Genomic DNA, 26,838 nt, shown 5'->3' with positions numbered 1-26,838 from the left:
ACCTTTCATCTTGCCCAGCGTAAGATAGCGAAGCAGATGCAATAATGGTGAAACTTCCTGCTTTTTCTTCTACTTTCTCTCTATTTTAATGACCAATGCTTCTGCGAGCTGCCTGTTTGTTGGTGTTGTAAACGCTTGCTTTTCGTAGTGATCCACTGTACTGTTTATAGCTTTTTCTCTCGCAAAGTAACACACTTATGAAAAGTTTGTGCCATGCCCTTCGTATATCTGGCTAACGCACGAGGAAGACAACTGTACTAAAAAACGGGAAAAAAAAAAGGCAGCTCATGAATTTCATACAATAAATGAATTGCAGTTGGAATTTAGCTAATTCTCAGCGAACTAGTTAGTTAGTTAGTTAGTTAGTTAGTTAATTAGTTAGTTAGTTAGTTAGTTAGTTAGTTAGTTAGTTAGTTAGTTAGTTAGTTAGTTAGTTAGTTAGTTAGTTAGTTAGTTAGTTAGTTAGTTAGTTAGTTAGTTAGTTAGTTAGTTAGTTAGTTATGAATGCTTAGTGTTCTGGCAATTTCCGAAAAAGGTAGATGCCCATTGGTGAGAAGGTGGCTACTAAAAATAGCCAACCGCTGAGCAATGTTTAGCGACGCCTACAGGCCAGCGAATATTTCAAGCAGAGATCTTTGCGGAACGTTAAAGAAAAATCCATGGAGGTAGGTAGCACTGGCATGGCAGCGGGGGACGGTAACCACAGAAATCATTCGGAAGAACTAACGTTAGCGGTCATGAGGGCACACCTCTCACTAAACTACAATTGTTCTACAAGTTTCGCAGTCGTTAGTTGCGCCCGCATCATTCGTGTCATCCCCAAGTGGTCCTGTGAATTGCGCTTTCTGTCCTCAAAATGCCAACAGGTCATTCGACAGCTGCTGCTTGACGCACACGATCTAGGCATGCACGACGGTCAGTTCGCCTTCCTCACGGCCGAACCGTACAAGAACGAGCGTTACTTTGGAGAGTTCTCCTGGTACAAAGAAGGGGACTCCCGGAACACGGTCAGTACGTGCTTCATACCTACAGTGTGTCCGGTTTACGCTAACACCAGACTTGCTTAGTTGCTTAGTCTCGTTGATAACGTTCTTTCCTTCTTTTTATTGAATCAACGACACCTGATCTTCGATGTTAAACCGCAATGCATAATGTTGTTTCTTGTTTTATTTTCGTTTTCTTGTTGTTTTTTATATCTAGTATACATCGAGGGTCTGCAATGGTTTGGGCTAGTTGGAGTCGAATCTTTCATGTAAAGGGAGCGAAAAAAGCAAACAGCGACAAAGTAAGAAACACGGACACAGGTGACGTTACGTCTGCTCGCGTCTCTTTTTTCATGCATGTTCTCTCTTGCACTATTTGTAGCTGTATCGTCGCTCACCTATTACACCCATAGCGGACGGTTTCTTGTATGCATGAATCGATATGCGGCCCAGTAAGTGTGTTCGAGAAAATTGTGGGATAAATTATACAGAGGTCCGTGTGAAAACTAGCTGAGGACAAACTACTCAGCATTTGAGGTAAATTACACAGTACAAGCGCAGTTCGGTCTTTACACCAACTCTGATGTAGCCTAGCCCTAACATCCTGGGGCTCTCGGTGCACCGGCCTTCGTCACGTACGCAGGAAGTCCGTAAGATGTACGAGGCCCTGATGATCCTGTCGCTCAAGATCCCCACCAGCCCCGAGTACAAGCAATTTGTGCGCCAGGTGGTGCATAACTCGAGGAAAGAGTTCAACACCACCATCGAGGATTCCATTGTGAGTGAAACGGCCGCACCCACGGGGTCGTCTAGTAGTCCAATGTATGCGGACACGAGCTGTGTCTTGCAGGTGAACGTGCTCATCGCGGGCTTCTACGACTGTGTCCAGCTGTATGCATGGGCGCTGAACGAGACGCTCGCCAACGGTGGAGATCCCATGGACGGCCGTGCACTTATCGACCTCATCATGAATAGCACGCGCTACGGTACGAAACAACTCGCACTTCGAACTGCGCATGCTCTTCGAACTGTGGACAAGCGATAATCTGGGGCTCTTCCTAAAAGGCACAGCGAGAAGGCAGATCTTCGCTCAAAGTTATCTGCTATAGTGCCAGTTGGTTTTCTAATCCAATCAGAAACTCGAGGTTACCTAAGCAGCTAAGCATTTTCAATGAATTAGAATTTATTCGCGAATCTTTCGTACGCTTGAGGCTTCCATTTGTTAATTTCTCTCCTTAAATTTTATTATTACTTCTTATGGCATTCTACTTGAACTCCTGTTGAGCCTTCAACGCAGCCGAAAAGTGTGAATTGAGTAGGCCTAACGAATCGTAACGCCTACTAAACCCGCGCTTTCCAGCTGGACGATTGGGTTCTTGTATGTGTGTGGGACGTTCTAACTCTACGGGACAGTTGAATTTAAGCGGACCTTGACGATGATGTTATTCAATTGGACTTATTGTTCTCTTTCAGCTGCAGTCTTGTACATCCTTTCCCAAAGAAAACAATGTGACCGCGCACATATGACCACAACTTACTCTGGGAGGTATACAATAGTCGGTCTTCTATTGGGTCCGCAATGTTTGAAAACTGTGTTGATTGAACGATGGAGGCTTAACGTCCCAGAGCAAAACTATTGCTGTGAGAGGCTCTGAATTATTTTTTACCACACTGGGTTCTTTATATGCATGCACCGAAAGCACAGTTGCATGAGCAATGTTCGAAAGCTGGACAGAAGGAGACGAACTCTCGTGCTCCATCTGCCGGAGGTTAATAGCAACATGCCCACTCAGAGAGCTGCTTGGTGTGAAATGCAGCACCATTATCCGTGACCACAGGTCTCATGTTGTCAGATATGCTCGGTTTTCAGAAGGTCAAGAATTGTGTAGCGTATATCGTGCGTTAGCTGCTACCATTATCGGTACACTCATCGGTGGCCACTAAACTTGACTGCACTCTTTTCAATTCCCATTCCATGTTGTGCAACTCAGAGAAGTCGAGGTATACAGGGTGATCGTGTTTAAGTTTTACGGGATTTTTAAAAGTAGCCCGTCGCAGATAACATAATTCTAGTCCTTGAGCTGGATTACTCGGAGATGCGGGCAATACTTGCACGAGAACTCGAAACACATATTCAACTAATTATTAACACTTCACTAATTAACCGCATAATTAATTACTTTATGGCACATATTGCAATTTACGAATTGTAGCCGGTGAGCTTACAAGATGAATGCCACTTTAAATGAATTTCTGGGATGACACCAGTTTCGAGATATTATTTCCCAAAGTGTGGGACGAAATACATGGGCGTTCCAGTTACTTTTGTGCTTCAGTGCATAAAAGCGTTTTCTTAAAAATGTAAGCGGAACAACAGCGCATTTTGATGTTGAGTATTATGGCGCATATCTCCAAACTGGTGTCATTCTGGAAATTCATTCCAAGTGGATACGCCTTGCATTATCATTATTTGGTTTGTGTACATATAACACAAGGACACGAAGGAAATAGGGAGGGAGCAAGCTGACAACTGCCACCGAGAGGGGCACAATGCCTGCCTACTCTTTCACGAGGAGGGAATAGAGGAACTGAAAACACGAGGAAAGAAAAGAGGAAATGAAGAAATGACGGAGACAGACACAACAAAACAAAATACAAATAATGTCTATAAACGGGAGGCCAAGTCAGTGTCTTTAAGAAAAGTTAGCAGGGCTCGATGGGCCTGGTCACGTCGGGAAGCGCAATGTCACCGGCTACAATTCGTAAATTGCAATTATGTGCCGTAAAGTAATTAATTCCGAAGATAATTAGGGAACTTAATTAGTTGAATATGTGTTTTCATTTCTCGGGCAAGTAATTTCCGCCTCTCTGAGTAATCCAGCTCAAGTACTGCAATTATGTTAACAGGCTATTTTTAAAAATTCCGTAAAACTTAAAAATAGTCACCCTATATAACTTCAAGTAGAATTGCTGAACACTTGGAAATGACAATTTTGTTCTGGCGTGCTTAGCGCTTTTCCTTGCTAATCTGGCACTTGTGGTAAATAACAAAACATTCGCCAATGCTATTCTCGGGAGGTTAGAATTATTACTTTTTTAAATACCTTCCATTGAGTTTTTCAATATCTGTTGTACCCAGCAGAATTGCGGCTATCATGGTAAAATTTCCGCACAATGGGAACGTTAGATTTCGAAACATTAAGTTTTACATTCCGAAGTTTCACTTCATCAGTTCTTCCCCAACGCCGTAAGGGGTTGACGCCGTCGTCCCAGCCTGTCGCACATATATGTCCTCTTGAATGCGCATTTGCTCCTGAAAGCCTTTCCCCAGGTAAACGAGCGACGCAATATGTTAACTGTAGAATCTTCTCTATCTATCTTGCCCGTAAAAAAGTAACTGAGCGCTTGGTTATCTGTGAAAAGGTTTAAAGAACATCCTTCCAAACAATATCTGTAATGACAACAAAACCATCAACGCCGCCAAAGCTTCCGTTCCAACAGCCGAGTACTGCGGTATCTTGAAAAATGCATGCAGCATCCAGTGATTTTAAGTTGGCCGCTCGCGTGATCTGCAAGGTATATTTGGTATACCGAAAAGATCTCAAAGAGCACGCCTAAAGTACGGCCCTAGTGCCGAAGTAAGCATACCAAACCAGGGCACAAAGAGCATGGTCAAATCAGGACAATTAAGCACAGGGTCAGAAGAGATTGTCTTTACCAAACCACTCTGGGAGCTCGATAACATGATTCTAATAATATAAAAGTTTTTTTTGTTTTTTTTTTTCAATACCACCTTTGAATATTTAGTTATTGTGACAGATCCCGGAATAAAAGCTCCTGAAATTACCCGTGCGTCCGAGCAAACTATCCTACAGTTTTATGCAAATTTCCTTTTTGTAGAGCCTCAGCTGAGATTGTTGACATATTTCTAAATCATGCGGACCTGAACCTTTAAACCAGGCAAATATTGGAGACATTCCGCTGTATATTGTTTATTTATTACTCCCTTTTAAATGAGCTCGTACTTCTATTCAGACCCTGATAAGAAAGCTTGATGATGATAGGATATTTTTGCTCTTCCACCAACAGTGTTTCAAATCTTTTTGTAATTGTGTTTAACTTACCATGAAATTTTCTAATGAGAAACAAGATGCACGGCTTACTGTTGCACTCGGACGCAGGATTGACGGGTAAAATCCACTTCAACGCCAATGGAGACCGCATCGCGGAGTACGCATTGAAGGCTCTCGACCCTACCACACTCGAAATGCGGGTATGATCCGTCACTTTGAGCATCGAAATCGGAATCCAGAAGTGTGCATAATAAGAGCTGATTTTTTTTAAAGGTTTATAGGGCAAAACAACAACAAAAAAGTTCGGAGAATAACCTGCAGCTCTGCAGATCTGCACAAACGCCTGTGCGAATTTGTTATCTGTCACCTAATGCTTGTTGGGTGACAGATCGCAGGTTTGCAAGAGCCGTAAATATACGGTAATCTCGAGCTAGCAAAATCAGGGTACTGTGCCACTCGATAAACAAGAACCTACAGCATAAAGCAAGCAAACGTGAACCCAAAGAAAGTATAGAGTAAATAAACCTCAAATTCTTGAAATTTTTTGTTCGATAATTGTAAAGAAATTATAACTACGAATGCAAGTTTAACCGTCTTCTACATGTTAGGGGGAACATAATTTATAAAACAAAAGTACATTTCCCAAATTGTCTTTCCTGTTTTCATTTGCCTTCATTTTTGTATGGCTATTCATTATTAACTAAGTTTTTTGCCGGTGCTTAACTGTAGTGTCTACCGATTTAATTTAATCTTCCGATAAGATTTTAATCTGAAGTTTTAACTATTGTTATGTTTTTATATCTCGGTGTTTATTGATATGCGCACCGTATCTTGAAATAATGCGTACATACTCTGCTTTAATTTCACTTAGTTGTCATCCTTCCTCATCACAACAACTTCGAGACTGCAACAAGAGCAAGTGCACTTTTCACGCTTTAATCTTAATATACTATTCTAAATTTGCGTTCTCATTTTGCGTTTGAGATCGAACGTCAAATGTCCATAATTACTAAGCACAATTTGGGGTTCAATCTTATAATTTGTTTTCTTTTTAATTTCCAATTTTTTTTAGGAGAAGGAACTAGATTTTTCTTTTATTAGGGGGAGATGATGAGGGTTATCCGAGAGCGCTGAAAAGAAATTAATTATATAGTCTGTAATATGTCGCAAGGAGTGTGCACCATCCTGTCATATTAGTACCCTTTTTTTAATTTTGTGCTTGTGTTGCGGATGTTGCCGACGTCCATGATGGTGTGTTTCGGTCGCAGCCCGTGGCTGTGTACCACGGGGCGCGACAGGTGCTGGTGCCGGTGGAGAACGTGACCATCTACTGGCCGGGTCAGCGAACCGAGCCACCGCAGGACGTGCCCGAGTGCGGCTTCCTTGGGGACGCCCCTCACTGCCAGCGAAAAGGTGCCAGTTTCATCCATTCCGCGCACTCGGAATTAGTTGTGGGTTACCAGTGTATTACAAGCTGCGTAGTGGTAACGTGTAGTAAATTAGTTTTAATTAGTCATATTGGCTGTCAGTATAATGAAGTTCGGCTGCAAAGCCCGAGCAACGCATATTCTACACCTCATTCATTCTGTACAGTAGTGTAGAGAACACTATTAAAGCCTTCTGTACACTGTTAAAGCGAACACGCAGTTAGTGTTTTGCCGTCTGTTAACGCTGACAAGTGGCATAAAGGCCCACAATCTTCTTTTTCATGCATAAAATTATGCGTCAAATTGATTACATCGGACGCTTCTTTCCCATAAAGTTAAATAAATGTTCCAGTTAGATTGACGTTATTACTGGTCAATTGTTACTTTTAATAACGTATCGTATGGTACAAACGAGGGAATAGAATCAAATGGGAGGATTAGAGAGGGGGGTAAGAGCAAGGTAATCCGACTAGAAATCCAGATTGTTGTACAGCTATATATGTGAGGTCGCTGACCGACACTGAAGCTGCCACTGATGGCGGTCTGGACGTCGTGCGCAGAATCGCCCACGCTGCTGATCGTGGTGACACTGGTGACGCTGCTGAGTTTCTTCGGCATGGCCATAGTCGCCCTCCTGTTCTACCGGAGGGTGCAGCTGGAGACGCAACTAGCAAACTTCTGGTGGAGCATCAAGTGGGAGGACATCGCTTTTCCGGAGAGAAGCCGGAAGTCTGCTAGTAGCCTCGCCACCAACGACGAAGGCCTGTCCAAAGGCTCGCCCGTGAGTTCTTCGGGAACAGCGCTTTACTCTCGGTTACAGACACGCCCGAAAAGTTCCAAATGATGGTGTTAGTGTGGGTACATTACTGCCTTACCGCCTTCTCAATTTGCAAAAAAAAAGAAAGAAAGAAAAAGCGGCGAGGGTGACAGAGGTAAGAAAGTCCCAGTTTCGCTCGCATTTCTAAGCCATGAACAATGAACAGCTGTAGGGATAAGCCTGAGATCTTTCCCATAAATTTGGCTTAATTGGGTTCACTCCGTTCATTTCAGTGCGTCTCTAAACATTTCTCAGCGACGGCCTACGTCTCGACGTTGCACTTTTGATGAAAGAGTTGCACTTTAAGAGGGACGCGTACAGGGAGAACGTCCTTGGTTATACTTCTTTCTTTTTTCTAACCTTGGCGCAGAGGTTTGCAGGCGCCTGCTCTACACAGGGTTGCTACGGCGATGTCCACGTTGGGATTTACAAGGTAAGGGCGTTGATTTCAGCTTTATACTATACCGTTATACGAGGGCGTAGCGTGAAGGCTGGAAACCGTGATGTTCGTTTCTATTTCAAGGCAGCTGTGCCGGAGGTGTTTAAAGTAGAACCTTAAAAGACCAAATCTGTGTCAGCTGAAGAGAACAGAGGATTTCTCATCGGGCGAAAATGAAATATATATAGATAGAAAGAGAGAGAGAGACAGAGTAAAACTGAACCGCTGCAGGTTTTTCTTTCATTATTTTCAGGAGAAAAGAAAAACGGCAAATGCAGTACAGCGATGGTAACCACCGAAGCATTCAGCATATAAAAGAACACGAGAGACACCGTAAAGTGCATTCCGTTTTTTCTAAAGCGGTGAGGCTCCATGATTTACACAAGCTGGAAGCATTGTTGCAGCCCAACACTGATGGCCCGTCTGACAACAGCGATAGCGTAACTTTTGCATAGAGAGGCGGCGGCCTTGCGAAGTTGAATGAAATCCAGTTCCTGCCTCCTCCTCCGCACTTTTTTTTTTTCGCCATTCGTATTTTAATGCGAAAACATTGAAGGGGAAGGGGGGTGTATGTGGTAAATGAAAAACTACACCCACCCTTCTTTTTTTTCTTTTTGCTTGCCTGTTGTAAAATATTCGCTGGAAAAGGCGGAAATCTAAAATAGCAACAGCTTAACGCCGGAAAGCACAAGAACGAAATCCCAAGCCGAGCGTGCCAAACTGAAAATGTTTCTGCGTGGCGAGCGATATCGTTTCGAAAGCAAGAGCGGCATATAAAAGGCGGCTGCAAATGCAAGCTTCAAGCAAAGCTGAAAACGCGAAGCCGGCGTTGAATGCGGTTTTAGCTCTTTGTGACGTGTCCGGAAGGGACGCATTGCGGAGGAAGATGCGCGAAGGCGACCGAGAGGATCGCTTCCGCTCCCAGCTAAGCCTTGGCAGGATAATCCCCTCACTCCATGCAGAGATTCCAGGAACTAGACGGCGCTCGTTATTTTGGGCGGTGCATCGCAATCGAACGACGCTTGTAGGGGGCGACCATTAGGCGCGTCTTCTCTTTCCGCTAATAAGCACTGTCGATGTCGTTCGCTCTACCGCAGCGAGGAGAACCGTTACAGGGCGTGCTTCTGTGTCGCCTAATAGTTGTCTCTGTTGCAACGTACGAGTTTGAACATCCGGAATGTTCTCTTCGGTCTGAAACGGATGCCCAATGACGCCAGTCGGATTGCTTTCCGGTCGTCTGGCATGCTGCAACTTTAGCATCAGCCGCAATGCGCGGCCGCGAAAGAGCGAATGACCTAGAAATAAGATGGGCGCGATTTTGAAAGATTTTTTTTTTTTTACATTAAATGAGTACTGGACATGAGATCTCTGACTTAGCTTTTTTTGCGTTAAATGAAGGTGCAAACCGTCTAAACCCAAGAAAGAAAGTACCTGCAAGCGCCAGGGCGCCCTAAATAATTTACCATTAATACTTGTTTTCATGAATTAGTTTTGGTTTTGGTGTTCAGGAGATGGATGCATCGTGACGTCATAATACATTGGCTAGCTCAGTTCCTGCGTAGGCGGCAGCTGTCACACCCAAGCACAGTCTGAAGAAAAGCGCGCAGCACACTTGTTTATTATTAATTTTATTTTATTTTTATTTATTTTTTGCAAGCAACGTGGTCGTACCTAGAGTTATCGCTGCTGTGTGTCATGACTGTAGCTCTGTGTTGCTGTGGCATGATGTTGCATAGCATGATGTTGCTCTGTGTCATGACGTCACGACAATGTCGAGGACGCCAGGTCCCGTGACATAAAGGCCGACACTATAGTATCAGGTTAAAATATCTTAAGTTTCTCAACATTCACACTTGCTAAGTGTCAGCCTTTACGTGGAAGTAGCCTGTGGTGGAGCTTCTTTCTACCACTTTGAAAAGGCGTTTCAATATTCCTTTAATAATACTGCCCAACATTTGATGCAAAACTCATAACTCTCCCATCCCGCTGAAATTCCGCCTCAGCGTGTTGAATACTGTATCCTTCGCCGCCTGAAGCCAAGTGTTTTCTTTCCCTCGCTCCAACTGTAGATGACGCGAACCTCCCAAATTTCTTGCCGCTGCGGGGTAAGATGTCCATGCTAATTCTGCTAAGGACGACCACTGTGGCCCGGATGAAGGAATAGGCCCGATATAGAAACGTTGACGTGATGCCACTGCGCACTTGCTCGCTTTTAACGTCAAACTATAGATACAATCTTCCACTCCTGTCTGTATCAACTGAAGTTGTTACGTGGTAATTAATTGCGCAATTACGTTCGCACCACAATGAAAGCATTCCTTAAGTGTGTTCCAAAACATGGCTCTCTTTCGGAGGACAATGGCGTGAGCTGTTAGAGATGAATATAACCGCCAAATTCATAATTGAGAAACATGGCTCATTTTTGGCGATTGCACACTGTAATTTATTCCTGCCAATGATGTCCGCATGGCCAAATAATACAAGTGCATTGAGTTAGCGTAGCTGCGATTATGTAGTTTCACGCAACAATTACTAAAGGACAGTCTGGCGAGGCAGCCGTTCATCCACGATGAAAGTCACATGGTAGGGTGGTTACTCATGAGTAGTGCATAGCTTTTTTCTAGTACTTGGTTACGTACATAGCGAACGTTGTGGTTTCTTTTATGTCTTATTGCTCTTTGAAGTCAATCTGTGTTTTGTGCTCATCTCGCAACTTTTTTTTTCTAGAGCAATCAGGAGTTTAATGTACGCATAAAAATGTTTATCGCGGCATTTTTTGTGCATAAAGACAACAGATATCTATGTCGTTAAATCTAAATGATAACGGCAGGAATGTTTCAACTATAGTGAAATGGTTAAAACATGGTTGGCGTTATAAAAAAGTTATATCCACCTGGATATGGCGTTCTGCTGTTGAGCATACGGCGTCACTGGTTCGATTCTCGAACCCGGCAGCCTCATTTCCATGAGGGCGAAATGTAAAAAAAAAAAGTCAGTGTCTTTAGATTTAGGTGCACGTTAAAGAACTTAGAAATTACCAAAATTTATTCGGAGTCCTCCAGTACAGCGTTTTTCGCAGCGCAGTCGTTACTTTCGCACGTTAAAGCAATCATTCAACCAATCAGAAAATCAAAGTTTTTCTGCTATGTTCAGAAACAAACATTTCAAAATGAAATTCCGGGGTTTAACGTCTGGAAACGGGCACAGTGGTTTATGAGGGACGCCGTAGTGTGAGAGCTTCGAATTAAATAAAACCACCTGTGGTTTTTTCATAGCAGCAACAGCACGACTAGAGAAGGAATAAGAAAAAAAAAAGAACGGCACTGCCTATCAGCTGAAGTTTATTTCAAGAAAACAAACAGTATTTGTGCGTCTTTAACGTTCAACGAAAAAAATTAACGGTATACGCGAGCGTTTTTGTATTCCGCCCCCTTCGGAATGCGGCCGCCGCAGCTGGTGGGATCGAACGTACGACCTTGTGCACAGCGGCGCGACGCCATAGCCACTCAGCCACCACAGTTGGTTATACTCAGGAACAGTAGAATGGAAAAACTAAGACGCTACGTGAACTATCACTGCCACACAACCAATCAGACCGCCCTTCGGGGAACGCAGCTAGTGAGCACGGGGGAATGCGACTCGCTCGGCCGTCGGTTCAAGGAGAAGGCTCAAACCAGGGACGGTATTCTGTAACAGTCCACTAATTGGACTCTTACAGAATACCGCCCCAGGACCACCTGCTTGTAGTCGTATATTGTAGGTAATATTTAGATTGTGTCGTTGCGCCAAAAAGTGGCTCATCTGAACACAGGATGACGGATAAACTGTTGACGTCAACACAACCTTCATCCAAATCACACATATAGCAAGGAGGACATGAGCCAAAGTAATCAGCTTGTTACTCGGCTTACGTATACAGAAAACGCTCCCTGATGGCGAGACGCGACACAACGACAACATCGGCCACCGTAAGAGGCCACCTTAGATAAAAAATTTAGTACACTGGAAGAACAAGCGGAGTGCTCATCATCAAACTCATCATTTTGGGCGTGTCACTACGTGCCCTAAATTTAACTCCTTCGTCGTGAATTTTTTATCTCCGGGGTATGTTCATTCTGCTTGTACCCACATGTATGGTCAAGATGCTTTAATTCGAAGTTCAAAAAGTCTAGAAAATGGAGTTAAATATGGGACAAGCATTCACTGGCGCAAAAGAAGTCGCCAGTACACTATTTGCGAGTATAGAATGTATTCAGAAAGTTTGCTTGATGGTGCCTGTAACGAGGCAGATGATTATGACACGAGCGCCTAGAAAAGGTGCCGCAGGCATGCGCGATGGTTCAGGGCGCGTGTTCCTGCGCCGGCCCACATATAAGCGCGCATCGCGTTTGGTCTTCCACGCAGGGCATGACCGTGGCAGTCAAGACCATTCGCATCACCAAGTTCACGGCCACGCGAACCATACTCCTGGAGCTAAAACAGGTAATAGTTACGCTTGAAGTTATTTTTGAATGTCAAGAACCAAGTGCGATCAGTTGCAATTAACGCCCGTCTTGCGGCGTTTGAGTTGCTTTCTTTCAAATCTGAGCTAATCCGTGACGCGTTCAGCCGGCAGCGCGGGAACAAGTCGAAAGCGTTAAGAGCTTCAACATTGTCACAACGTGGAGTAAAATGCAATTCTTCTTTTTTTTTTTTCATCCTATGCTGCGCTCAGCGCCCTTTAAGGGCTGATATCAGAGAATCCCGGTGGTAGGGTCCATATGTAGCTGCCTGTCCAGTGTTTATTTCTTTATTATTGGTCTGATGGTGACGAAGAAAAAAAGCTTCTGGGAGATGTGGAAGTAGGGCGTCGCACACGGAAGCGATTCTTCACATGTGGGGGCAACCCAAGCTTGCGTGTACGCAGATGAGGGACGTGACGCACGAGAACCTGGTTCGTCTGGTGGGGCTGACCACAGAGGACCCGAACGTGGGACTCGTCATGGAATACTGTCCCCGGGGAAGCCTCAGGGTGAGAGCGCTTTCGGCACGCACGCCTTCCGCACGAACTCGCACGCTGCCAACGCACGAAGGCGCGGCTCCCGAGGAAGACCCAATTTCCCCGCGACTTCTAACACCGTGGCTGTTGCGTCGGGCGACGGTATGGTGGCCGTTGTATACGAGAGCAGAGCGTCTACTTGATACTGCTTATAATTAACGCAAACTGAAGCTGTATTTTTCACGCGCATGAAAATTACGCCGTGCCCGGAGCAGTAATCACACCACGCAGATAGTAGGCTGATGCAGCGCAGACTGATGATGTTTAATCTGCGAACGTGCCTTCGATATTGTTGGCAAAAACTGCGTTCCTTGCCTTCTCCCTGCTTGCCGTTCTAAGTGTGCAGAGCGAGTGTAAGAGAGGTGCGTGTGTGCGCGCGTGTGCTTGTGTGTGCGTGCGTGTGTGCGTGTGCGTCTGCGATCCAGGCAGTACTTCAGCAGATTTTGTGGATAGATATGATCGAAGGTGATGCTAGCCTTTGCACTTATATTAAGCGATTTGACTTCACTTCTGCTCGACTTTAATTTCGCAATTGCAACATCGCGCCCTGAAGTGAATAACTAAAAGTTAATAGGCGATTTTTTGTATTATCTGCCCTGAACATGGGCCGTTCCCTGTCTTGTCAGTGTGTGCGTACATGTATGTGCGTGTATGTGCGCGTATGTGCGTGTATGTGCGTGTGTGTGTGAGAGAGACAAGAGCAATTCCTTCTTCTTCTTCTTCTTCTTCTTCTTCTTGTAGTGCATCTACAGCGTGGTGCAAGTACTGTTCTACGCGTGTGTACATTCATGAGATTGAAATGAAGCTTAATTGGATGTGAGCGCTTGTTTTGTCGGTCTGCGCTTTCGTCCTTCTTTAGTTTGCGCTCAGTATCAAGTATGCAAATATCAAGTATACAAGTATGTATCAAGTATCGGTTGCTGGGCATCTATGCAGCGAGACCGTTGTGACCATTTGTGACAGTCGCGAATGAAAAGTTTACTATGCGTGTCGCAATGTCGCTTGACTCCCGTGTAACTTGGTTACGAAAATGTAACGTCGGGCGTTGCACGACCTTACATTTTCGTAACCAAGTTACACGGGAGTCAAGCGACATTGCGACAATGTAAGGTCGGGCGTTGCACGACCTTACATTTTCGTGATGTGCAATAAACATACTGTGATGTAACATACTCCTACTTGTATAAGATTAAACTAAAGGCGAACTACGTGATAGGAAGACATTTTTCTGCCATTACGGCGCATTGCCCCGGGCTCGGATAAATTGAAATGAAAGTTGGAAACCAAATTTGGGCTACACGACGCCACTTGATGTGTGTGCCTCCGGGTTATGGGGGACTTTCCTGCTTTCATTCGAGCGCGCGTTTAATTCTCTATGAAGCTTGCTCTTGTTGCCCAACCAATATTTTCATTACTGCACAAAAACATTCGGAGCGCGAATTATGCGACTGTATATGCAAATATAAAAGAAAGATTATGCAGACTCAACTCCAGTTAACATCTAGGTACGTAATGCGAAACATTCACGATTTGGTAACAATGGTACTTATGAATGATATAATTGGTCTGCAGAGAATAGTTAATGCTTTTGCGACATGTTGCGAACTAATGAGGAGTGTAGCGCATGATGTTGTTTGTTGTCGTTGCGATACCCAGTTACCTAAGTTGGTGTCAGATAGGCTCATTGAATATCGGCACATACCGAGTGCTCTTATGGATCGGCCTACATTTTTAGACTACGCTATATCCGGGATCGGCCCACAAAAGCCCACGAGAACGGCCAGATAGTCGCCAGATAGTCGTTACAGAAAACTGGGCTGAAATCGCCAAGAATGCTTCGCATTAAGACCGCACAGCGTGAAGCACCAGCTTCCTCCTTGACCTACCCGACGAGACTCGTGCAGCTCGTAGCCATGCACGTTTTAAGGCACAGCAGGTGCTGCACTCCCCTTAGTCAAACAAGCTTCCCCTCGGCACAAAAGACGAGATTTCGATGTGACAAGAAAGTTCGCCGCGCAAGAAGGAAACGCCATTTCAAATTCAATAGTGAAATCTAATTTCACGTACGTAGCGGCTGTTCAGCACGCGGGCCGAGTTTGCCCATCGCAAACCGCACGTCTTCTTTTTTATTTCGTTTTTATTCTTCTTCCTCCTCTTCGCTCTACCCCTAAGCGTTCTTTGTTCACGTCAGAGCGCCACCGTAAAAGAGAGCCTTTTTCAGGGTCAATTAAGCTGATTGCGCTTAGACAAAAGCCATTCAAATGAATTCAGGACAGAACGCGGGCGCCAGAAGGCCGTGCGCGAAAGTGAAACAAATGTAGGAGATGTGAACAGCACGGAGCAGGCGTTCTGTACGAGGGTTTTTCGTCCACGAAAAGAATATGGGAACGGAAAGGTCGCCGGTGGAATACATCTGAAATTTTCTCTGTGCTCTCGACAGAACTCCGAATGCTACGCGTCTTTCCTGAGAAAAAAAAAAGAAAAAAAAAAAGGCGCACATTTCAGCTTCGCTGGTTAACCATCTTCACGAGTGGAAGGGCCGACGAAATTTTTTTTTATGCCTCCATCCTCTTTTTCTGGTCAAGAGGATGAAGGGGACACCTATAGCTCGACCGCACGACGGCATTATTCATTGGAGAGAAAGAGGTCATCTATTGAAGCCGTGAAACTTTATCTGGCTCTCGTTGAAAGCGCCGTCGTCGACCATCGTGGTCAAAAATGAAAATACGAAAGCCGTAAACTTACGCAGTGTCTTGCTGGAACACAAGGCTTTTGAGCCTGGAGGTCTCTTTTGCGCGAAGCTACGCATATTAATTACCTTGCTCCAGCCTCCCATGCTCGATATAAACAAGTTATCTGAGAGTGCAACAATATCCTGCATAAAGGACCGAGTAAGCTCAGTGCTTCTTCAACATCACGCTTTTTTAATGCGAAGCATTCTCGTCCGAGTCAACTCAATTTTTGCAGTCAGTAAGCGAAGCAGCCAATTAAAAAGAAAGAAATCGCGGTTTGGATAGTCATCGTACATGACTTCTGTCCGAATTAAATTAAAAGCCGTGTGTCCCAAAAGAAAGTCTGTAAGCTGCATAATCAACTATGACATCATTGCGCCCTTGTTAAGCTGTTTTGCATCAAAGGCCTCGCACATTTGCTCTAGCTTTGTGGTCGCACTTTTAATGAGTGCGATGGTCCACTCGAGGGCAGTCGCGCTCTACTGCTCCTAAAGCTCCTGGGAAAAAAGAAATAAAGTAGCGCCATTCGTGTTAGTGTGCAGGCACCTCCTCTCTCGTGCGTATTGCAGCTTGTAAATCAAGTTGGTTGAGGTGCGAAGCCAGTGGAGCGTAGCCCTTGGCACGAAAGAAGGGCTTGTGCAATTATCCCGCTATAGAGAATACCAGGGTAGTGCGGTTTGGAGCGGCGTAGTGGGAGAGGTACGAGAGAAGGAAAAATGCGAAAAGGTATCGTTGAGTACGACAATGGAATGTATCTAGAAGCAAATGACGTGATTTTGGTCGCGTCTGAAAATGTAAAACTATGCGGTATTCAATCATTAATATACAGAAGTGCTCGCAGTGTGTTTAAATACATGACATAAAGCCCCTGACAAAGAAACCTATTTTTTTCATGGGCTTTAAACTGACAGGCTTATGCCGATGTACAGCTTGCTCACTATTTTAAGGGTACACCGTGTCATGGAAGTGCTTTATAAAATATTTAAGTCAGCAAAACGCTTGTATTGGCAAAAACCATCCCCGAAAGCAAGCAGGGGCCTGACGCGAGTGAGTTTGCATAGAGACGCGCTCAACGTTGACGCGCTTTATGACGCCACTGCGCTGGCAATGGACATCCGCTAACATCGGTAAGCTCGGCGGCGCTGAGAAATCGCAGGTGCTAAAACGGAACGCACTATATTTCTAGAAGGTCGTGCAAGCGCCGTTTTGAATGTCCACTCGCTTTTGCGTTGTTTACTTTATGCAACGCAGCACGCGCACCGAGGCAAAGGCGGTGATGCCCTGAGACGATGGGCGCCTAAACGCAGCTCCAGCGACAGCGAGCGCGCGCCAGTCGAGCCCAGCCGTGCTCGTGCTCGTAGCTCTCGCGTCCTTAGTTTCCTTGTGGACACCATAGAGGCGCTGCTGAAGCTGCTAGGAGAGGAGGCGAAGGGGCGCACTTGGCGCTACCTTATTTTTATTTTATTTTTATTTTTTCCAGGGGCTTTAGCTGCTCCGCCCTAGGTGCCTGAGGATTTCTAGAGACGCACATACCCAGCGCCATTACGTATGTGCTCATATAGGTAGCATACACACGTCGCAAGAGCAGTAAACGTTCTCTACACAACACTTAAGCATGGCCAACATGGGGCAAACCTTCACGGCGAACTTCGCGCGGCCCGAACCAGCGCAGCGAAACGCCAGCGTGCCGCCGCCGTGCTGCACCCACATGCGGCGAACGCCACAATTTCAGTGTTGCTAGAAACTGCGTGATTCCATTCCCAGTAAAATGCAGTGAAAAAAACTTGGAGGACGCTTAAGCTTCGCTTTTAAGAGTGGAAGGCGATAGCATTCAAAGATCCCTGATTGCTTGTCACGCTTCCCGGCAACTGCAGCTTAAGCAACCGTGATGGTTACGGGGAAACACTGGCGGCGAACGCTATGCACGAAGGCGAGCTTTCTGGTAGAAACGCGGCCTCTTGCGTGGGGCGATCTCGGAGATATTGTACAGCCGCGCCAAGAAAATTGCATAATTTTCAGGTTTCCGCTTTTGTTTCGTACTTTTAATATTTTAGTCTGAGAAGATTTAACATAAAAGGCATGCGCTGTGGGTGTTTTGTTTCGTGGCATTTGTTTGTGGATTGTCATTCTCAAACTTCCGAGGAATTGCTTTGCCAAGAATGCAAGACAAGGTATGAGCAACATTATTGATATAATGCTGTGGCAATATAACCTGCATATACCACATGTCATATAAGAAGGCGTGGCATATACATGTACCTAAATATATTCGGAAGGCCTGCGCGGTTGGGGATGATTTTGTCCGCCACCCGCCGACATCGCACGCCGACGCCGGTTGCCGACGCCGGATTTTCTGCGACGCGGGGCCCTTAACGCTATCGCGTTAAAATAGTTTTGTATCTGCAACTGAACCATTATTCTGCAACTGAACCATATTTGTCGCTCCTGGACGGCTGTGATCAGTCGATCATTGTACGATCGATGCGCGCAGCTTTTGTCGCCATGTTCGCTATAGGCTCTTTGGCTGGCTAGCCGAGTCAAATGCGGCGGCAGGAAGTCGGACGCGACCGCTACCTGATTGTTCCGCGCTGATGACAGCCTTCATTCGCCGCTTCCGGCGAGCGGTTGACCGCCTGGGAACATATCTAGCCGGCCTTGATCGACGGCGAACTGCCGCCGGCCGCCGGGCGGACGCCGCGCGCTGCCGTTCGCCAGTTTTTCGCAAGAAAATCGCTCCATGTGGGTCGGGCTTTATATGATTCATAACAAGCACTCTCTATAACAGCCCAAGCATGCTTCGCATTACCTAGATGTTAAATGGAGTTGAGTCTGCCTACGTTATTTATTCTGTCGTAGCTTTTTACTAGTATGTCAACGTCAATATCCTACAGGCGCTGGGCGTACTTCCTACTGGTACAGACGCCTCCGCAGTGTAACGTACGTGCGCCTTGTTTGTTTCAAAAGCAACGTCCTTCGACTTGTTGACTTCACTTTGAACTGGATTGACCATTCAGTGGCGGCATAGCAGTAATATATCCAAGAGCGTGCAGCATGTCTAGCGCGCAGAAGCGATAAAGTGTTTATAGTCACGTTTGCATTTGGCAACATACAAAAGGTCAAAGTAACGTATTTCGTTCAATACTTTCACCGTATGGCTCGCGGACGTGGAATAACACGCCCTTTTTATCACAGTGCCCTTTACCGTCTTTCCTTCTTTTTATTATTAATATATTTTTAAGGAGAGGTTGGCACCATTATTGTGCCGGCTACTCCTTCTATTTTATTTTTTTCAGGGAAAGCAAAACTAAAAGTGTGAAAAATTATATACAATGGCGACAATCAAATAGCACGAACATTTCCAAAGTTCCACCCACACAAGAAAGTAGAAGGACACCAAAAGTTCCATGCACAGTTCAGTAAATAAGTTAAAGTGTACAAACACACACAAATGTTCTGCTCCTATCTACACAACAAGACACATAATCACATATAACAACGCCAGACGTGAGCCACATACATACAACATACAATACAACCTGTGTTGTTTGTTTATTAATTGCACACCGATGAGCAGATAGGCTGCATATGGTCCGCTATCCCAATACACAGTTGCGAATCGCGCACACAAATGCCACATACACACAAACATACTAACTCTAAAAAAGAAATTCAAGAAGAGAAAAACGAACTAAATCAGGAAAAGCGACTACACGCGTTAAGAGTTCATGCGCACAGAACAATAAAAGCGCTACTAGACGTATAACACACGATTGTCATTTTTCAAGTAGTCCAGGCAACAACCAGTTAATTCACATAGAGGTCATGCACATCTACAATTCAAAGCCTATTAATAACACTGATGGCTATCAGGAAGTCCCGGAGGGGAGTCAAGGTACATCTCTGTTTGGCAGGGCATAACCATGAAGCAAGCACTTTCGTAATGAAAAATACACGTCTGTCCAAGTGGGTTGACTTATCTCGGAAATAGACACGCTGTTGGTCATATACTGTTGACGACCTATGAGCAAGTGCTCCACTAAGGTCTCTGGGTTGTAACAGTTGGCGCAGTTTGAGGTTGTCTTCCTTTTTATTCGGTGCAAGAACCAAGGTGTGTAGGCCACGTCCAGTCGTAAACACTGGAGAAGGGTATCTAATGTACGGTCAATTTTTATGTTCACAGAAAACCGTACAGTAGGGTCGACTCGATGCATCAATGATGTCTTTGTTTGCTCGTTAAACACATATCGTCAGACTGCGTCCTACGCAGCTTGCGTAGAACGCTTTTGCCGTCAAATTGAACGAATTCCAAATGAGTCATTGCATTCAAGAAGTGAACATCAGCCGCTAATCGGTCAGCCACCTCATTTTCTGTTACGCCAATATGACTGGGAATCCATTGAAAGTGAACTCTATGGCCGGCATGTGAAGCGATGGTCAATGTCTTTGCGACCGCAAATGGTTGCGACCAAGAATCTGCATAAAAATAGTATTGAGCCAATGACTCCAGTGCGGCTTTTGAGTCAGAATAAATGACCCAATTGTTATTTATTTTTTTATTTAGCAGCTATGTATTTTGTTGCCTGGAGAATCCCTGTTACAGACCCCGTGAACGAGGCACAGTTGCCGGACCAAATTCCGAAGCCGACTTATCAGCTTCCGAAAATAATCCCACGAAAGCAAGGACAATTAAGAATGGGCCCTCTGGTGCGCCAGCGAACGCCGGTTGCTGTCCAAAGACCGAGTCAGAGCCCAGAGTTGTCAAAACACAACAAAATATATTCTTCACACAAGGCAGTTACACACACACGTGCTCACTTAGGCTAGACAACACAATACAAATCAGATGGGTATTCACAAAACACAAGAAATAACGACAAGCACTAAGAGTCCAACACGTAAAGTACAAAATGAATAGGAACACTAAGTGTCCAATCGTATTCACCGTGCTGGTCCTGGAGTCAGACGATCTCGGCGTAGCTCGGGGCAAATCTCGAAGAAGGAACTTCTTCCGGAAATGCAGACGCTCGATGAACTCGTCGACTAGCTTGCCGGGGAATCCCCTTCTTCCGCAGACGCTCGGTCTTCACGTTACATCACTTCACCGGTGCGGACTGAACTCCTTGCTGATTCTCACACGGCGGTTATATAGCCGTCACAGGCGTTCTCGAACATTCCTATCAGAGTCGTGATCCGGTAGCATGGCCAAAGCGTGGGAACCTTCGAGTCTTTTCTCGTACCTTCGACCGCCGCCGTCGGAGCGTTTTCGAGGGGGGGTGATGACTCCTGCTGTTGGCGCACGCTCACGATGTAGTTATCCCTTTCGACTCGCCGGGTGAGCGCTTCGTCGAAGCTCTTCTAGACGTCCAGGCGCCGTTGTTCGCGTTGTTGTTTGAGGCGTATACGCTCTCCCCCTCTGTTGAAGTTGCCGCGGGGCCGGCATGTTCTTTCGTTGGCTTGCGTGACACGCGGCGCGCGCTTGGATTACGCGCTCTTTTGTGACACTGCGCCTACTTTAACAATATTATGCATTAATATTCAAGAAAACACAAAAGAAGTGCGCACAAAGGTCCGCTACACATGAGTCCGTAAGTCCATAAATCAGTCCACCACAAATCACACATCACTCGCGATACATCGAATACAAACACAATTCACACATGTACACTTGGACTACACAATAACACATCTCTCGCGTAACAATTACACTTGTACTATACAAAAACACATATCTCGCGTAACAAGGCAAACATATGAAATATAACATGTGCAACAAGTATACAAAACTATGACAGGGTAGTTTACAGAACACAAACAAACACTATGTCCATGATACATAAATAAACACTCGGTGCGCTCAATCAAAACGCTTTGCAACACAGATAATCGTCAACGGTTCTTAAATTTAAATTTTCTGTCCTTGGTTTTTCGATCGTGGTGTTTCTCGTGGTTATGAGTCCCGGTCAGTTTATTTTTGGAATCGGGTGTGCAAGGGAGCTGGAAAGGTCTTGTCGGAGTCTTCGCTCGAGCTCGGAAGACAGCTGCCGCGTTGTTCTCGTCAGCAGTTGATGTTTTTCCGCGAGCTTCGATCGTCGAGGGCTCGATCTTCGACTCTTCTTCAAAAGGTTTCGGATCGTTTGGGGCGCTTACTCCCTCGATGTTTCCTAGAATTAGGTCATACAGTGGGCTATCCATGCAAAGCGCAGTGACATTCCCACTGTAAAAGGGGGTCTCGACCTCAATCTTGGCTTCAGCAAGCTTCCTAGTCGTACCATCGACCAGGTAGACCAGACTGGTTTTGCCCGTGAGCTCTTCGTCTTTGACTAAGTCCCTTCGTACAATCACTGTGCTGGTGCCGGTATCTCGTAACACCGTGATTTGTTTTTCTGCCATTCTTCCGGCAAGTACAGGCATTCCCTTAGCAGGAAACTCTGGGCGTTGTGTCATCACAGCGTTAACTACCGGAATTCTTTTTCCGTCTCGGAGTTCTACAAAGTCGTCGTTTACGTCTTCTTGATGTTTTGGCGGGGCATACACACAGGATGTCTGGGGAGCTTCTTTCCCTCCGTTGCGACATGTATCGGCTTTGTGCCCAGTTCGCCTACATTTAAAACATTTGACATCATTGGGGCGCGTACAATTGCTCCGACAATTGCTAGCATGGTGGCCCAGTCGGTTACAGAGATAACACCTCGGAACAGGCTTCTGAGGGTTTCTCCTTTCATCGGATGTCGGTTTCTTTGCGTCCCCTGGCTCCTCTTTTTTGATCTTGGAGAGATTGGTGCCTCCCTGTGCTTCCAAAAATTGGTCTGCCAGTTCCAACATATCTTGAAGCGATTTAGCTTTCCTTTCTTTTAGATAGAGTTACAGGCTCGGGTGGCAACTGATGAGGAATTGCTCCTTGATCAGAAGCTCTCTAAGTGCACCGTACTCCTGTGCAGTCTCTGAAAGTTCGGTCCACCTATCAAAATAGTGGCTAAGCCGCGCGGCAAATTGCGTGGCAGTCTCGCCATCGGCGGGCTTTCCAGTCCTAAACCTGTCTCGGAAGCCTTCTACGGTGAACCTAAATCTCTTCAGTAAAGCGGCTTTCACCCTTCCATAATTAGAGCCATCGGTTTGCATCAGCCTACCGTACACACTAAGTGCTTCGCCACTCAAACACGTGCTCAACGCAGTGGCCCATTGATCCTCTGGCCAATTCTGGCTTTTAGCAACTGTCTCAAATATGTGCAGATAAGCATCCAAGTCATCTTTTCTTTCATCGAATGCCACAAGCGGCTTGCTTGGGTTCAGACGGAAGCTAGTTTCTTCCATTTCAGTGCTATCGACTCTTGGCTGAGCGGTAGCGTCTGTGCGCTTCTGCAAACGAAGTCGTTCGAGTTCTAACTCGTGCTGTCTTTGTCTTTCTCTCTCAGCTATTTCAGCTTCCCTTTCTTCTCTAATCTTTTGGCCCTTTCGGCCGCTAGCTTTTCTCTCTCCCTTTCTAAAGCTTTTTTTTTCCTTCAGGCTAACCCACTTCCGTAGTTCCGCTCCGGAAAGACCCATCTTCTCACCAAGGGCAACTAATTTCTCGAGATCTATGATGCCCTTCAAAAATCTAGCCGCGTGCAAAAAATATCTGCCTAGATTTCAACTATCGAACTGCTCTTTGCACACAAGTTAGGAAAACGTGGTGCAACACTCAAAGTCGCTTACAATAGCAATGTAAACGGCCCTAGGCTCTTTCTCCCTACTATGGACACACAATTTGCACCAGAAAGGTCCTGTCGTGGACGCCAGAAATATTGTCACAGACCCTGTGAACGAGGCGCAGTCGCCGGACCAAATTCCAAAGCCGACTTATCAGCTTCCGAAAATAATCCCACGAAAGCAAGGACAATTAATAATGGGCTCTCTGGTGCGCCAGCGAACGCCGGTTGCTGTCCAAAGACCGAGTCAGAGCCCAGAGTTGTCAAAACACAACAAAATATATTCTTCACACAAGGCAGTTACACACACACGTGCACATTTAGGCTAGACACATCACAATACAATTCAGATGGGTATTCACAAAACACAGGAAAATAATTAACGACAAGCACTAAGAGTCCAACACGTAGAGCACAAAATGAATAGGAACACTAAGTGTCCAATCGTATTCACCTGTGCTGGTCCTGGAGTCAGACGATCTCGGCGTAGCTCGGGGCAAATCTCGAAGAAAGAACTTCTTCCGGAAATGCAGACGCTCGATGAACTCGTCGACTAGCTTGCCGGGGAATCCCCTTCTTCCGCAGACGCTCGGTCTTCACATTACATCACTTCACCGGTGCGGACTGAACTCCTTGCTGATTCTCACACGGCGGTTATATAGCCGTCACAGGCGTTCTCGAACATTCCTATCAGAGTCGTGATCCGGTAGCATGGCCAAAGCTTGGGAACCTTCAAGTCTTTTCTCGTACCTTCGACCGCCGCCGTCGGAGCGTTTTCGAGGGGGGGTGATGACTCCTGCTGTTGGCGCACACTCACGCTGTAGTTATCTCTTTCGACTCGCCGGGTGAGAAGGCGTCTCGGCGCGCGCGTGTGCTCTCTCTCTCTCTCTCTCTCTTTGGTTACCGTCGCTTCGTCGATGCTATTCTAGACGTCCAGGCGCCGTTGTTCGCGTTGTTGTTTGAGGCGTATGCGCTCTCCCCCTCTGTTGAAGTTGCCGCGGGGCCGGCGTGTTCTTTCGCTGGCTCGCGTGACACGCGGCGCGCACTTGGGTTACGCGCTCTTTTGTGACAATCCCAAATAGTTCTGCCGAGGTAGATGACGTCTTGTGCGTCAAACGGCAACTTCTACTTTCATTGTGTATTGCGACGTAAAACTTGAAGCAATTCTCTGTTGTGAATTCATCAGTAAGTATGATTACCGTCAATTCATCAGTAAGTATTGCTGTCTTGCAATCGGCTCATGTGCAGGAGCGTCAGTGATTTAGCTTCCAGTGGTCTGCTGTTGATTTTTTATCGATTCCTAGAATTGTGAGAGCTACAGAAGGTATGGTCAAATGCCAAGGCGGGAATATTTCAGTCCGGGCGAGGTGATTTACTTTGCTGGGAAATAATGGACGGATAATGATACAGCGCAATGCGTCGCATATTGGTCCAAAACTTTCAATGAGAACAGTCTGCAATGAATGACTATCGTGTTGTGTTGTTAGCCTGATGAAATGTCAAGAGTTTTCTGAGCACGGTAGAGTTTGAACAGGTGGTTCCCTGGCTTCAGCTATAACAAGGTTGCTCAATATTGGGCGAGGTAATCCAAGGTATATTCTTAGACTCCAAGCAGTCACTTTAGTTAGAATTCGGCGAGAGGACTCAGATAAGCCATGCATTACAGGCAATGAGGAAGCGATTGTTTGGCGAATGAGAGCAACATGCAGTGAGCATGATGTACTACGTGCTGCCCCATTTAATGCCCTGCGATGCACCATAATACGTTGAGAGTTCGGTTCACGCGCTCTTCAAGATAAGATATATGACCACGCCAATAAAGATGGCAGTCTAACACTATTCCCAAAAAACGGTGAGTCCGAACAATGCGTAAGTCTGTCTGTCTGACTTTAATTTTCAGGCTTGGCAGGCGTTTCCTTGTGGAGGGCAATGCTACTTACTTGTCGACTGAGAGATCCATGCCACTTTCAGTCGAATAGCGTAGCGTGATGTCAATGCCTTCCTGAAGGCATTCACGTCCCAACCAGTGGTATTCAAATAAAATGTAATAGTGGGATCAACCGCGGTACGTTTAGTAAGAACCTAATACATTTGTTTTCTTAAAAGAAAGAAAAACCATTTTAAAAGCCACAAGTGCTCTTTTCTGTAGCTCTACTGTTGGCCACGGACCAAGTATTTAAAATTTTTTTTCAGAGTGAAAGGTATGCAGTCTAACAACAATAAATCGGTCTGTAGTCTTTGTCTAGCGGTGTCGTGTCGCGAGCACATGAGAAGGAGGTGGTGTGCGTCTTCGTCAGCGTACAATGGCATTATGGACTAGCAGCGCGTTGAATCCTGTGTAAAAAGTGACGTGTGAATGCTGTCTCAAGCCGCAGACGGTGCAATACAGTTACAAAGTTTTTATTGTCGCTCAACTTTGGCGGAATCAACAATTTTATGTTAGGGTATATAAAGAATAAATCTGAACATTTAAATTTCTGATTAAGTCAGGTGTCCTCATTATCTATTCTGAAAACCCACCTCTACTTCATAATGATCGCCTCTGAAAGATTTAGTTTTGCTGTGGTCGGTGGCAATACCTATATTACTATTATTCGGAGGATACAGTGTTTGTTTCTCTTCTGCAATTGTGCACATATGCTAGATGGGCCAATGTATTATGTCCGCTCTCCCACATTCTTGCCAGCAAGAGGCAACACAGAAATTAAAATGAATGACAGCGGAGGTAGCGAACGTTTTTGCAAACGAAAAGCTTTGTCAATACGGCCAGAAGTTATTAACGGAAATGATAAGCCCGCATACCTGACTTTATGCATGGTGTATACGGCATATATACATGTTTTTCGTAACACTGCTCACCTAAGCGCAGCTATATATAGAGAACTGTCAAGAGATTCGAAAGGCTTCCGATTGATGCTGACAGGAATACGGCTGGTGTGTACACGAGGCCATTAACGAATTGCGTCACTGAAGGCATCGCAATCATACGTATATGTCTCTTACATTTACTTCGCGTGCGCAGGATCTCCTGGAAAACGAGTCATTGAAGCTGGACTGGACATTTAGGTACTCCATCATCAACGATATTGTCGAGGTGAGTTAGTGCTATGCGGAGACCTGAACCGTAAAACAACTACAAGCACGAACATGTACAACGGGCGCTTACAAATGTGCCTTTTCCTGAGCCTTCATGAGCAATCAAGCTCATCGCATTGGCAGCATGCCGTGCTGTTTGTAAAGACTCATGTTTGTAAAGTTCTTAAAACGGAATAGTACAGGCAAGCTCAACTGCCGGTTAGCGCTTTGTCTCGCATCTTGTTTCGTATAATTATTTACTCGTGTAGCTGCACTGCAGTAATCCTCTTAAAAACATACGTAGGTCCTTTACGCCCATAATTATTAATTTCAGGGAATTATATCCTGCCTACCTTCCGTATACTAATGTGTTTTTTTTTTCATTATAATTGGCCGATTTCATTGTGCAAGTGTTTTTTTTTTTTCATCGTGAAATTTGCTCTTTTTGTACGTAAATTTGCTCTCTCAACATTTTAGTAGCCTCTACTTGCCAAAAAATAGTTCGCGTGGTCAACTAACTGCACTTGCGCAAAGTTGAAAGAATGATTCAGTGAACTGCCCATTGGATC

General features: G+C 45.4%; 1 protein-coding gene across 1 annotated transcript in view; it reads left to right on the top strand.

The window, feature by feature from the left end:
• LOC119442819 (atrial natriuretic peptide receptor 1) overlaps window positions 1-26,838 on the top strand; it is a 62,809-nt gene that overhangs the window by 19,214 nt on the left and 16,757 nt on the right. The window contains exons 5-14 of the mRNA XM_049663056.1: window positions 867-1,007; window positions 1,627-1,761; window positions 1,834-1,969; window positions 5,165-5,256; window positions 6,325-6,469; window positions 7,044-7,296; window positions 7,673-7,733; window positions 12,144-12,221; window positions 12,646-12,750; window positions 26,217-26,288. Coding sequence (XP_049519013.1) covers window positions 867-1,007; window positions 1,627-1,761; window positions 1,834-1,969; window positions 5,165-5,256; window positions 6,325-6,469; window positions 7,044-7,296; window positions 7,673-7,733; window positions 12,144-12,221; window positions 12,646-12,750; window positions 26,217-26,288 — 1,218 coding nt within the window. The remainder of the gene's footprint in view (window positions 1-866; window positions 1,008-1,626; window positions 1,762-1,833; window positions 1,970-5,164; window positions 5,257-6,324; window positions 6,470-7,043; window positions 7,297-7,672; window positions 7,734-12,143; window positions 12,222-12,645; window positions 12,751-26,216; window positions 26,289-26,838) is intronic.

Source organism: Dermacentor silvarum, chromosome 1, assembly GCF_013339745.2.
Source record: "Dermacentor silvarum isolate Dsil-2018 chromosome 1, BIME_Dsil_1.4, whole genome shotgun sequence".
Lineage (NCBI taxonomy): Eukaryota > Metazoa > Arthropoda > Arachnida > Ixodida > Ixodidae > Dermacentor > Dermacentor silvarum.
Note: the sequence above shows the minus strand (reverse complement) of the source record. Positions and strands in the feature narration are given on the sequence as shown.